Here is a 14,175-nt window from a genome sequence, read left to right on the forward strand (position 1 = left end):
AAACCCTGTCTCAAAAAAAAAAAAAAAATTCCTTGAATTTTGATTTTTTTTTTTTAAGATTTTGTTTTTTACTTATGTGTATGTGCCCACCTTGTTGTGTCTGCCATGTGTTTGTGGGTGCTCACAAAGGTCAAAAGAGGGCACTGTATGTGATGAAGCCGAGGTTCCAGATGGTCATGAACCACCACCACCTGGGTGCTGGAACCTACAAGAGCAAAAAGTGCTCTTAACCACTGAGCATCTCTCTGGTCCCTGGGCTTGTTTTTATATTAGATAGGTGGTGGAAAAGACAGTTTCCATTCCCAGACTGGACTCTAGAAAGCTGCGCATCAGTTTTTCAACTCAGTGTCTAATATGTCAGGCATCAGGCTAGAGTATAGATCTACAAAGGTCACCAGTTTTAGTGGGGAGACTCACCGTGAAAAATGGGTACACTAATGGCTACCATGTGTTGGGACAAGTTCTCTGGCAGAAATGTGTGCAAGGAGCCAGGAGGGGCGAGAGTTGGTGCTGTTAGAAGGGAAAGACGATGGGGGTAAGAGATGATTAGAGTTGGTTAGCAGGGGAAGGATGGGGGTCGGAGATGATGGGAGGCTTCTCAAAGGATGAAGGGCCAAGGCAGATCCTGAGTCAAAAGAAGACAGTCACCTGAAGAGGTGACTCATGGGAAATGAATGCCTAGAAAGTATGGGTGTTCCAGAATAAAGAAGACAAATGCGAGGAAGTAGTTCTGGAGACACTAACTCAGACTGTTCAAGGGGCAGGCATGCTTTTCCTGGTGACACCCTAAAGTAATTATTAAAGTCTCTCTATTCTCCCCCTAGGCAGATAGCAGTATTGATTACCTTGGATAAAAGGACAATATTTGCCAACAATTACAAAAACAGAATACGATAGGACACTAGAGAAGTCCACCTAAAGTTCTGAAAACAGTAACAGGGAAACCAGCCTACTGCTGATTCATCTGAGGCCACAGGAAAGCTGTCTTTAACAGGGTTAAACATTAAGCATAGGGGAAGTTTAAAATGCAACTCGGATAACAGTTTTGAATAATAAACTTAACTATGGCACTACATATGGCCAAGGCCACACTAAACCAAAGGGAGGTGGACCTAATAAGGTGAGTGTGAGAGAACTCAGCTGTAAACAAAGCCTCATCTGGGGTGGGACGGAACTAATGCCAAGGTCAGGGCCTCTGAAATCCTTGCTATCTGAAGCATTGGGCACAGGTAACACTCATTGACACCTTAGATACGGGCGAATGCACCCCAAACTGACTAAGGGAGCATGCAGTGGAGGCAGGGCAACCCCCCCCACACACATACACCCAAGGTCTCACTAGGATTCCATCTTTGTGAACTCCTGCTCAGCCTAGTCTACCAAGGAAGTTCCAGAGTTACACAAACACAAACAAAAAGGCAATAAAAAGAAGAAAAGTAGTAAAAATTTAATACTGTTTTTTAAAATCCCTTGAAGTTTTTTATTTTATGTTAATAATCTCATCATATTACTTAAGGGAAAGAATCCAACTTTTAAAACTACATGTTATACAATATTCTGCTCATTTTTATAAGCACAGCCGAATTAAAAATTTCAAATAAAAGTCAGGTACATTTCTGAAAGAGTAATAAATATGTAAGCACTATTTCTATTAGTAAATAATTGAACAATCTACTGTAACTAATACTCAGAGGAAAAATATAAGCAGAAAAGGAACTTACTTTACAGTACATACATAAAAATGTTTCTAACCATACAGTGGTAGATTAATAGTGTACAGAAGAGGTATTTGGTAGAAAGGGTTAAGATTGACAACCGACACAGCTTTGAAAAATCACAAAAACACTTGACCATATGTCATTTGAAGTATCAATAAAACTAATAAAAAGGCTTAATGAAAAATCAATTTTTATCAAAGCATCAGCAAGGAGTTATTTTAAAATCTGTGTAAATGGAAACAGCAGGAGCAAGCAGTCAGACTTTCTCTGTGTGGAGATTCATCTCACGCTGGGGGTCGGGGCAGGGAAGTCCTTCTGCCTCAAGGGCTCAGCCCAAACCTCACCACACTAGTCAGAGCACACCGCCATCAGTGAACCATAAGTTCTTTATGATCCTTCCTTCTTCATGCATTCCTCCAGCCCTCGAATCAAATCCTCTAACTCCCAGTAAAGGTCTAGAATCCATGTGCTGGTAGTTACAACAAATGTAAAGCTCTTTCCAACACTCAGATTCCTTCCTTCTGTATCTTATTCCTGTCAGAACAGCGTCAGACACAGACCACTACTGCCCATAAGGCTCATTCTGTACAATGAAACTGTGGCTTTATATCAAAATGAATCTGGAAGTACCAGCCTCCGTTCTCCATTGTTTGAGCCTGGCTGAGCTACAATAATTACCTTCTAGAGACAGCTGTTGCAATTGCTCCTCCCGCCCCAATCACAAGGTCTTTTCTCAGCCACGCATGAAAATCAGTCTTTTAGATAAGAATACACCATTAATTGGAGAGGGGTTTATACTGCCCCAATAAACAATTATAGTGAACATATGAGGTGATAAGCTATCTTATTTAGGCAGATTTCTGAGTTCTTAGTCAGTCTGGTCTACAGAGTGAGTTCCAGGACAGCTAAGGCTACACAGAGAAACCCTGTCTTGAAAAACCATAATAAAATAAAAGGCTTCATGAAAATAAAATTAACAATGTTTTCTTTTTTTCTTTTTTTTTTTTTTTTGGTTTTTTGAGACAACAATGTTTTCAGTGTAAAAATTTTAAGTAAAGCCCAGTAAAATCACAAATAACTAATGATTAAAGAGTTATGAAAACACCTGGAGAAAAGATTATGAGTACTATTAATTTTGATTCAAAATAATCCTGAACTGACATCTGACAATAATACAATCATTGAGAAAGAAAAAAAATCTTTTGGCAAAAGGTGGTCAAATTCAGGAATGACATAAAACAAACAATTCCTACCCAGAAGCCTCTGAAGTACAAATTCAGCATTAAGCTAGCTGAGGTGGTACCTACGTCTGGATAAATACTCTACTTACCAGGGTCATAGTGATCGCCTCTGCTTGAAGATTCAGGCAAGACACTCTTCATTCCTGTGTCAACCATGAACTGTGAGGATTGAACATAGAAAGTTAACAAGCCCCAGTCAACAAAACACTATATAGCTTATGTCTTAAAAGCATTTAACATTCCCAACAATGAGACAAAGCAAATTCATAAAACAAAGTATTTCCCTGAAACTTAACAGTAAAGCTACCCACCAGCAATCCCAGAAGGAAATGATAACAGATAAGGTTCTTCTGAAGAGGAACTTCCTACTGCATACTCTGTGCTATCAGTTGCTTCTTGTCAATAGCTGACTGAATAACAATACCCAGGTCTTTGGTGGAGAACAGTGTAGTTTCTAGAACTACTTCTACCAAAATGAAGTATCTTGGCCTTTCTCCAGTGATTACACATGGTGCTGGCAAGATGGCTCTGTGAATACGAGTACTTGCTATGCAAACCTGACAACCTGAGTTCAATTCCCAGAACCCAGAATGGAGAGAACAGACTTTATGCACACAACATATTCATACACACTCACCTGCCCACACACATATTTACACACACAGAGACTCGTGTAGAGAGTAAATTTACAAGTTTTAAAAATATATATTCATGTCTGACCATCTGGTACTGAGTAACCAATGGGAGGCTCTTCCCTGGGTAAGACTATTTCTCCCAATCTCAGCATCCCTTAGTTGCCTGTAGTGCTTGTCTAGGGTTGGGTAGGGGCCCTGTGAGATTTCTCCCTGCCATGTTAGCAAGTCTATTGGCCTCATCTTGATCATATACATATAAGTAAGTAACATAATATGGACTGAGCATGTTGCTTTTATTTGCTATATAAATATATAATATATGGTTACACATATAAGATATATATATATACATACACACACACACATATATATATATATATATATAATTAATTAATTAAAAATATATGCACTAACAGTTAAAGAAAAAGAAGCCACGAACCAGAAAGAGAAGGAGGGAGAGAGAGACAGAGAGACAGAGGGAGAAGATAAGTAAGTGCTAGGGGGATATGGGGACTGGTTACAGCTGAATGGAACAAAAAGAAGGGGTGAATGGATGTTTTGTATTTTAATTTTTTAAAAAATGGTTTTTGAGTAGGGTTGTGAAATATCAATAAATTTAGGTAGACCTTGAAAATTGATATATATTTACATCCTAAATTTTAATATAAAAAATTAATTTACAAAACATTCACAAAAGAGTGAAATGAGGCCAGGTGGTGGTGGCACACACCTTTATCCCAGCACTCAGAAGGCAGAGGCAGGGGATCTCAGAGAGTTTAAGGTCAGCCAGGTCTAAGGAGAATTCCAGTACAGCCAGGGCTATACACAGAGAAACACTGCCTCAAAGAAACCCAAATAAGCAAAAACAACAACAACAAAAGAGTTGAAATGATATAATTTTATTGTAATCTCAAAAACATGATTTATGTTTGATAAAATACAATTAACTGTAAGTACTTTAAAGCACGGTGCATAGCTAATGTGGCGGTGCGCACCTTTGATCCCAGCACTCCGGAGGCAGAGGCAGGCAGATGAGTTCAAGGCTAACCTGGTCTACACCTTGAGTACCAAGTAGGCCGAAGCTGTATACTAGATACTGCCTCAAAACAATAACAATAACAACAACAAACCTGCCACCTGGCTGTGGTGGCGCACGCCTTTAATCCCAGCATTTGGGAGGCAGAGGCAGGCTGATCTCTGTGATTTCCAGAACAGCCTGGTCTACAGAGAGAGCCAAGGCTACATGGAGGAATTCTGTTTTGGGAAAGGAAAAAAAAAAAAAAAGCACTATGCATAAGTTAAGAAGCAACGTTCCCAGGCTCCACATTTTTAATTGCAGCACTCGGAGGCAAAGGAAAGCAGATCTTTGAGAGTTCTAGCCCAGGAAAACACACATAGTGAGGCTGGATCTCAAAAGAGGGGGTGATGGTCTGGAGAGATGGCTCCGAGGTTAAGATCACTGGATGCTAGTCCAGAGGACCCAGGTTTGATTCTCAGCATTCATGTCGGCTCACAACCATCTCTAATTCAAGCTCCAATGACCTCTTCTGGCCTCCAGAGGCACTGCATGCACCTAGCACATAGATTTGCAGGCAGAAAGCCCATATATATATATAATAAAAATAAAGGTGAAAAAATAAAATAACAAAGACACTTTTATTTTAAGTCAAAATTTTATGTCTGAGATAATCTGTAGAAGTATATTCAAATGGTAAATGTGGGACTGGCTTTTATTTACAACCAATTTTTGTAAAATAAATAAAAAGTCTAAATATGCACACCTATGACAGAAAATGCCCCTACTCCCTTTTTGCTAGCTAGCAATAGGTGCTTTATAGATTGCTTCTCAGAGGTAATGTACATTATCTAAGGGAAGGTACATTATGTAGAGGTGAGTTCATGGCATGTCACCAGAAATATAGTCAAAATTGGCCATAGCTGTGCTAGCAGAAGGTTCAAACGGTTTCCAAGGTCTCTCATCAAATCTACTAGCTTACCCTAACCGCAAAATTTACAAACCACATAAACCACATAAACCACGCCCTCGGTGGGGGGTGATGAGGTGGGAAAAGAGAGGTTTAGAGGTCAAAGACATCACCTTACAGTTAGGGGCTTAGTAACTAAGGTCCCTAGAGAGAGGGGAGGAGTTCTAACAATGATGTTTCAAATAAATGTTAAATGAAATTTGAAACGGAGTGATAAAGCAGAACCGCGCTTCACTCCCAAGCCAAGGAAGCCACAATACCTGTCTTCCGTAATGACTCACTCACGCTCAGTGAATGAAGACATAATCACAGGGTTCCTCTTCTGAACCAACTAGAATCCTGGATGGAGTACTACTCCTCGGGAACCCGGGTGCGAGGCAAGTGCTTGCAACTTTATGCAACTTGCAGCAATGGGACTTCAGGCACTAGAGGATGTGGGCGATGTTAACTAACAGGAACCTGGCGGTCGGCTGGAGCCAAGCACCTGCCACCTAGATCCGGGGACCGACGATCCTCCCCCGCCACCCCGCTCCAGGCAGGGGAGCCCGAGTCTGAGCACCGGAGTCCGCCGACCCTCGGAGGCTGCCAGCCTCACTCAAGCCACCGCCCTCGGAAAAGTCAACTGCCTCCCTGAAAGCGTTTGGCCTGGGATGTCCCCGGGTGCGCTGTCCTCCAGAGAGCCCGCGAGACAGAAGCGAGGATGGAGGGGAGGTAAGCATGAGGCGGGCAGCGCGGGCGCCGCCGCCGCCGCCGAGACAGAAGCAGGGACGCGGGCAGGACCGCCACGGTGGCCGCGCCAGAGGCTTGGAAGATCCGCCCGCCCGACTGGAAGCGCTTCAAGCTTCACAGGCGCCGCTCGGACGCGCGCGGGGCGGTCGGAGAGCCGCCGGCCATGGAGCCTCAGGAGGCGCGAGACAAGTCTTGGGAGGCTAAGACGCCGCAGCCCCGCGCCCGACTCCCGCCCCTGCCGAGCTCCCGGCCTCCCGCCCGGCTCCAACCGGGGGAGCGCCGCCGAGGCTCGTGCACACTCACCGCGCGCGCCGCCCTGGCGCGGACGCCCGCCGCCTCGGAGCGATCTCCGCCCCGCCCCTCGCCGCGGTCACGTCACGCGCGTGCGCCCTCCGCGTGCCCTCAACGGCGCGGAGGACGTTAGCCCTTCGGCGTGGTGGTTTCCTTAGAGACGGAGTTGGCCCAGGTGGCGGCCACCAGGACACCAGCACGGTGAGACTCCCGCAGAAGTCAAGATGCCGGCGAAGGACAAGAGGAAAGACAAGAGGAAAGGCAAAAACAAAGGCAAAGAACCAAAGTAAGAGCAGCGCAGAGGCTCCCCGTTCCCCCTGCCTACCCTTGGCATTTTGCGGGGCGCTAACTGGATGCCTCTGTCAGGCTTTTGTGGACAGCTCCTGTTCATTCTTGATTGGCCCTAAGATCTGAGAGATCTCCATGGTGAGACTGATATAAACACATTCTTTTCTATTCTAGCTCTTGTCTGAGTGGTTAAAGTTGTTCCGTGGGTCTTTCAGGAATCCTTTTGGGATCAAAGGAAGCACACGAAATGATTTGACCAGACACACACACCACAAACACCACACACACACACACACACACACACACAGAGTGTACAGCTATAGCGCTAACTCCATGGATGGTCCCTAGGAATTGTTGCTAGAATGTCAATAGAATGATGGCTACAGGATGGTTCCTCAGGACTTTGGAGTCACACAAGTTCAACGCCATAGATGAGAAATGCAAAGGGATCGCTTAAACTTGTGACTGTAATGTGAATTCTCTGGAGACAAGTGTAGTAACTTGGTCGCATTGCTCTGGAGGCTGAGGCAGGGAGATCACAGCCACTGCTACATAGGGAGACCTTGTCTTTAAAAACAAGTCTGAGTGTAGTTCAGTGATAGAGTGCTTCTTGTGCAGGGTCCTAGGTACCATCTCCAGCAAAGTAACTTAAGAGAGTAACTTTCTTTTTTAAAAAGATTTGTTTATTTTTATTTATATGCATACACTCTAGCTGTCTTTAGGCACACTCCAGAAGATCCCATTACAGATGGTTGTGAGCCACCATGTGGTTGCTGGGAGTTGAACTCAGGACCTCTGGAGGAGCAGTCAGTGCTCTTAACTTCTGAGCCATCTCTCCAGCTCTGTACCACAGTGTTTTGTTAATGCTGGTGCCATCTTTATTTCAAAGGACTTTACCTTTTGAATCCATCCTAGGGCCTTGATGTATACTTACCATGCATTCTACTTCTACCTGATGCATGCATACCATACACTCTAACTTTACCTGATGTATGCATATCATTCAGTCTTCTTCTCCCTAATGTATGCTCATTATACATTCTACTTCTACCTGATGTATGCCTACTGTACATTCTGCTTCTACCTGTCTACATTCCCAAGGTCTTACTTTTTTTCTTCCCCTCACAAAGATTTTTTTTCCCCATCTCTGCATCAATGACTATGGTGTGTGTTTTTCAGGCATCCTTAAAGCCTGGGATAATATGTTACCAACAAATGAAGTACTTAACATACCTGCCCCAAGTAACCTGATCCTTTGCCTAAGAACTAAACAAAACAAAACAATAGCAACAAAGGCTGTGGAGAGGACAGATATACAACAAATGTGTCTTTGTGTAGAACACGAGACCCAGGCTCACAACTGAGTGAAATAGGAGAAAGGATTACAGAGCACTTGCCTAGCATGCTCGACCCTGGGTCTGATAGTCACCACAGCCAAGAGCAGGAAACAAGAATATGGAGAATGGAGTAAATGAGAAGCTAGAGAGTCGTATGAAATACATTGGGCCTCTTATTTCCTCTTTGTTTTTCTCATCCTTTAAGGTCATACTTCAAAAATAATTAATAGTCATACTCCAAAGTTCTCCTCTTGAGGAAGAAGCACCAATTTAAGTCTCTTATATAAATACTAATATATATATTATATTATTAATGTATTAATGCATTAGTCCAACAATATATGCTTTTATGTGCCAGGCAAGCCAAACAAAATAAAAATGATACTAATAAATTGCATGTTGTCAATATCTTCTTCTGCAGGAAAATAGTCAAATCAGATGAACCTGCAATTGAACGAGCCAAAGCCAATGCCTCTCTTTGGGAGGCCAGATTGGAAGTCACAGAACTCTCTAGGATTGAATATCGTGATACTTCCCGAAGACTGGCAAAAAACAATGAAGACTTAAAGAAACAACAATATAACATGGAAAAAGACATTATGTCTATATTAAGCTACTTGAAGAAGCAGGATCAGGAGAAAGATAATATGGTAGGTAGGTAGAAAACTGAACATCACAACCTCCCTCTGTGTTTATGTGACATGGTTTTATAAATATATGTGTATATATATATTTTTTTGATTTTTTGAGACACGATTACTCTGTGTAGCCCTGGCTGTCCTGGAACTCACTCTGTAGACCAGGTTGGCCTGAAACTCAGAAGTCCACCTGCCTCTGCCTCCCAAGTGCTGGTACTAAAGGTGTGCGCCACCATGCCCGGCATGGTTGTATTTTTGTAAGGTTTTTTGTTTTGTTTGTTCCTGGCAGAGTTAACCCTTAGCCCTGTTTGAAGCATGTTGTTATTTCAGAATGGCTTTGCTGTCATTGTCTTTTCTTTCTTTCTGTTGTGTTATTCACATTAACTGATATGAAAGCAACTCCAAAACACAGAGTGATGGCTTAGCAGTAAAGTGTGTGTATTGGGCCGGCGGTGGTGGCCCACGCCTTTAATCCCAGCACTCAGGAGGCAGAGGCAGGTGGATTTCAGAGTCCGAGGCCAGCCTGATCTACAGATGTCTCAGAAAAAAAAAAAAAAAAAGAGTGTGCACTGCACTCCAGAGGACCTGAGTTTCGTTCCCAGCACTCACACAGGGCAACCTGTAATTCCAGCTCCAGGCAAGTGTGATGCTTCTTGGCCACCAAAGGCACCCACATACCCACATACATGTGGCCATACTCAGATACAGCACATAACTTTTTAAAAATCTGAAAAAACAACTGATAAATTAAAAACCTATTTGAGGGCTGGAGAGATGGCTCAGCGGTTAAGATAACTGACTGCTCTTCCAGAGGTTCTGAGTTCAAATCCCAGCAACCATATGGTGGCTCATAACCTCTGTAATGAGATCTGATGCCGCCTTCTGGGGTGTCTGAAGTCAGCTACAGTGTACTTACATATAATAAATAAATAAATCTTTTTAAAACACCAAATCTATTTTAAAAGAATTGGGTAGAGAAAATCAAGCAAGGCTGGGTGTGGCTGCACACATTTTAAGTCCAGCACTCCCAGGACACATGTGGATCTCTGAGTTTGAGGCAAGTCTGGTCTACATATCCAGTTCCAGGACAGCCAGGGCTAAATAGAGCAACCGTGTCTTTACCCTCCCCCCAATAATCCTTCCCCACAGGGAAAATTATAATCAGGTACACATTTCTGGACAATTGTACAGTCTTAAGAAACATGTAACATGCCAGGCGTGGTGGCGCACGCCTTTAATCCCAGCACTCGGGAGGCAGAGGCAGGCGGATTTCTGAGTTCGAGGCCAGCCTGGTCTACAAAGTGAGTTCCAGGACAACCAGAGCTATAAAGAGAAACCCTGTCTCGAAAAACCAAAAAAAAAAAAAAAAAAAAGAAAGAAACATGTAACATGCTCCGGTATAGTAAACGTCCAGAATGTTATGTTAAATGATATAAGCCAGTCACAGGAGGTCAAATGTAGGATTCCAGCCAGACTCACAGAAACAAAGTAGATAGTGATTGCCAGAAGCAGAGGGGGGGGGAAGAGAATTGCAAAATATATAAAATAAATGTTCTAGAGCTCTTTTCTGTAACAGCTTGATTGTACTTAACACCACTAACCTGCACACTTAAAAATGGTTGACAGAGTAAATGGAACATTGTGGTGTGTGTGTGCCACATGCATGCAGGAGACTGCAGAGATCAGAAGATGTCAGATCCCCTGGAACTGGAGTTATACGCAGTTGTGAACCACCATGCAGGTGTTAGGGATTGTACCTGGGTCCTTTGCAAGTACAGTAAAACACTCTAAACCACTGAGCCATTTCCTCAGCCCCACATGGTGATTTTTACAACAACAACAACAAAGTGTTATCCACATAGTTCTGATGACAGCTAGATTTCGGAAACTGCCAGTAGCAGATTAAGTGTATGAGGAAATCCCTGTCCCTCCTTCCCCTCCTAATTCACTGTCTTTCCTGCCTCACTGGCTTGAATGTTACTGAAAAGTAATAAGGAATATGAATAGAAATAAGACAGCAATATCTGCATCTTCCTTATTCTCCCATTTTACCTTCTACAGATAGAAAAACTGAAACAGCAGTTGGCTAAAACAAAGGAAAAAGCCCAGGAAGAGAAGGAAAAATTGGTGAGTCTCTGCATCTATGAATTATTTACTTATTAGGGAGTCAGATTTCTAGCGTGTTTGGTTATTTTAGACTGAATAGGAACAAGTGAAAAGAAGGTCCAGAAGATGGCTCAGCGCTAGAGCATTTGCCCAGCACCCACAAGGCCCTGGGATCAATCTCTGGCTCATTAACAAAAAACAAACAAAAATATTAAAGTAAAGCCCCACGCACTTGTTTGACATCAGTGGGATGATCTCATCACAAGGCCTACCACAGTAACAATCTCAGGATACTAATACAACCACCAGTAGATTACTAGAAAGAGTTCAAAATAGTTTGAAATTTTGGAAAAGGGGTGTTTTTCCTTCTGCATACATATCAATACAAACCTTTGATCAAAACTGCACAAACCTTCCTGCCTATGGTGTTGAGGATTGGATCCAGGGTTTCAGGCATACTTTTTCCCCTAATTGAACACTACAGTTTAAAAACTAAGTGAAAACCAAGTGTGGTGGCTCATTCCTGCAATTTAGTATTCAGGAGGTTCAGGCAGTAGGACTGCTGAGAGTTCAAGGACAGCCTAAGCTATATAGTGAGTTCAAGGGCAGGGTAGTGGGGAGTTAAGGAACTTCAAGGGAAGCTAAGTGGGAAGGCCCTTTTTAAAAATATTTATTTATTTATTTATTTATAATATGTAAGTACACTGTAGCTGTCTTCAGACACTCCAGAAGAGGGAGTCAGATCATGTGGTTGCTGGGATTTGAACTCAGGACCTTCAGAAGAAGCAGTTGGTGTTCTTAACCACTGAGCCATCTCACCAGCCTGGGAAGGGCTTGTCTTAAATATAAAACTCCTTTCTGTAGGATTTTGCTACCAAACACAGAAGCTGTGAGCTTTAGAGGGGTCTTAATTGGTTTGGGTTTTATTTCCTTAGAGGGGTTTTAATTTGGTTTAGGTTTTGTTTGTTTGTTGCTAGGGACTGAACCCAGGGTTTTACCTGCTAACCACACATTCAACTCACGGAGCCACGCAGACAAAAAAAAAAAGTCTAGAATTTGTTTCTTATTAAAGGCTGTTGGTATCATTTTACAGGAATTAAAATTTCATGCAAAAATTATAGCTTTATGCAACATAAAGAAGGGCAGTTCTTTTAAGAAGTCGTACAAATGGCTCAGGCCTTAAAGCATGGCTGTATAGAACACTTGGTTTTTTCTTTTTTTCTTTTTTTATTAGGTAATTTCCTCAATTACATTTCCAATGCTATCCAAAAAGTCCCCAATACACTCCCCCCCCCAGTCCCCCACCCACCCACACCCACCCCTTGGCCCTGGCATTCCCCTGTACTGGGGCATATAAAGTTGGCAAGTCCAATGGGCCTCTCTTTCCAGTGATGGCCTACTAGGCCATCTTTTGATACAAATGCAGCTAGAGACAAGAGCTCTGGGGTACTGGTTAGTTCATAATAATGATCCACCTATGGGGATGCAGTTCCCTTTAGCTCCTTGGGTACTTTCTCTAGCTCCTCCATTGGGGGCCCTGTGATCCATCCAATAGCTGACTGTGAGCATCCACTTCTGTGTTTGCTAGGCCCCAGAACACTTGTTTTTTTCTAACTCATTAACTTTTTTTTTTTTTTTTTTAAACAGGAACAAAAGTATGCTCTGCAAGTGAGTGAGTTGGAGGGTCAGTTTCATCAAAAAGCCAAGGAAATCGGCATGATTCAGACAGAGCTAAAGACAATAAAGCTCTTCCAGAAGAGAAAAATACAAGTGGAGAAAGAATTAGATGATGTAAGTTTCTGTTTCTTTATTTCTCCTCTTTAAAAAAAAAGATTTATTTTTATTTTATATGTGCGCATGCTTTGCTTGCATGTATGTAAGTACACTTGCATTTCTGGTGCTGGAGGAAGCTAGAAAAGGATGCTGGATCCCCTGGAACTAGATTTACTGAAGGTTAAACCACCGAATGCTAGGATTAAAGGCCTGTGACACCATGTCCAGCCCTCGTTTTCTTTTTTATGTTTATCCACATACCTATTTTCTAAATGTGTTTGTGGGGTATATCCGTGTGTGGGTCAGAGAAGGCCATCTTGTAAAGTCAGTTCTTTCCTTCTGCTGTGTTCCAGAGATCAAACTTAGGTGGTCAGGCTTGGTGGCAAACACCTTTATCTGTTGATTCAGTTCACCTGCCTGATAATGATCTTTTCCTAAGCATTGATTTCTTTGTGTGCTTGTCAGATCTTAGCCAACACACCTTTCCATGTTAGTCAGAAGATGAACCTTTGATTTGAATTGAAGTAAACCCCCCTGTTCTTAGGAACTATCAGTGGGTAGGTAGAAGGATTCCACTGGACAATGTGCGTGGGGTGAAGAGAGACAATTTGAGGGAAAAAAAACCCTAGAAGCCTGTATAGAGAGGGATCCATGAATTTTCCTGAAAGGCCTGTTTCATACTATTTGCTGATTTCCATGGTATAGCTGTGGACAGAGTCATCTGAATGCCCAATTAAAGCTTATGCCTGTGTCAAAGGCTGAGCAGGTGTTGCTAGTGATGGGTGGCAGGCCTCAGCACTGTTCCCCTGGGCCCCTCAGGAACTTGCTTGAGTGTCCTTGTTATATGTCAGATAACACTGAGAGTGAAAACTTCAAGAATTCAAGAGCTGTGCGAAGCTATCTTGTGTGTGTGTGTGTGTGTGTGTGTGTGTGTGAGAGAGAGAGAGAGAGAGAGAGAGAGAGTATGAGAAGGAGAGGGAGAAGGGGGAGAGGGGGAGGGGGAGTGGGAGAGTGTGTGTGTGTGTGTATGAGAGGGAGAGGGAGAGAGAAGGAGGGAGAGAGAGAGAGAGAGAGAGAGAGAGAGAGAGAGAGAGNNGAGAGAGANNGTGTGTGTGTGTGTGTGTTCGTCCCCAAGGCCTCATGTGTGCTATGAATGCATTCTGTCCTGACCTGTATCCCTATCCTTGCAAGCGGCACAGCAACATTTCTCCCATAGTCTATTATTTGGAACCAAGTCTCTAAGTCTGGTCCACATTCTAACGGTGGAAATTAGGTTCTGTCATTTGAAGATAGGGTCAAAGAATTGCAAGCATACTTTAAAACCACACACCCTTATACCCCTAAGTATACACAGCTGCAATAAGAATATTTATGTATTTTGGTTGCTTGAAACTCCCTCCTCTTATAACAGCTGGCTGCGTTCTTTTCGTATGC

The 14,175-nt window shown here is 42.9% G+C and overlaps 2 protein-coding genes across 5 annotated transcripts in view; one reads left to right on the top strand and one right to left on the bottom strand.

The window, feature by feature from the left end:
* Entpd5 (ectonucleoside triphosphate diphosphohydrolase 5 (inactive)) overlaps window positions 1–6,673 on the bottom strand; it is a 33,825-nt gene extending 27,152 nt beyond the window's left edge. The window contains exons 1-2 of one of the 2 annotated variants that reach the window (XM_029484445.1): window positions 6,612–6,673; window positions 3,049–3,118 (exon numbers count right to left, since the gene is read on the bottom strand). In XM_029484445.1, coding sequence (XP_029340305.1) covers window positions 3,049–3,057 — 9 coding nt within the window. In that variant the 5' untranslated portion in view covers window positions 3,058–3,118; window positions 6,612–6,673. The remainder of the gene's footprint in view (window positions 1–3,048; window positions 3,119–6,611) is intronic. The other variant, XM_021178889.2, reaches the window with a different exon arrangement.
* A 28-nt stretch (window positions 6,674–6,701) lies between these two features.
* The window catches only part of Bbof1 (basal body orientation factor 1), a 34,581-nt gene continuing 27,107 nt past the window's right edge, over window positions 6,702–14,175 (top strand). The window contains exons 1-4 of one of the 3 annotated variants that reach the window (XM_029484444.1): window positions 6,702–6,885; window positions 8,646–8,874; window positions 10,924–10,989; window positions 12,616–12,759. In XM_029484444.1, coding sequence (XP_029340304.1) covers window positions 6,824–6,885; window positions 8,646–8,874; window positions 10,924–10,989; window positions 12,616–12,759 — 501 coding nt within the window. In that variant the 5' untranslated portion in view covers window positions 6,702–6,823. The other 2 variants (XM_021179612.2, XM_021179613.2) reach the window with 2 other exon arrangements.

This window comes from Mus caroli, chromosome 12 (genome assembly GCF_900094665.2).
Source record: "Mus caroli chromosome 12, CAROLI_EIJ_v1.1, whole genome shotgun sequence".
NCBI classification, from domain to species: Eukaryota; Metazoa; Chordata; class Mammalia; order Rodentia; family Muridae; genus Mus; species Mus caroli.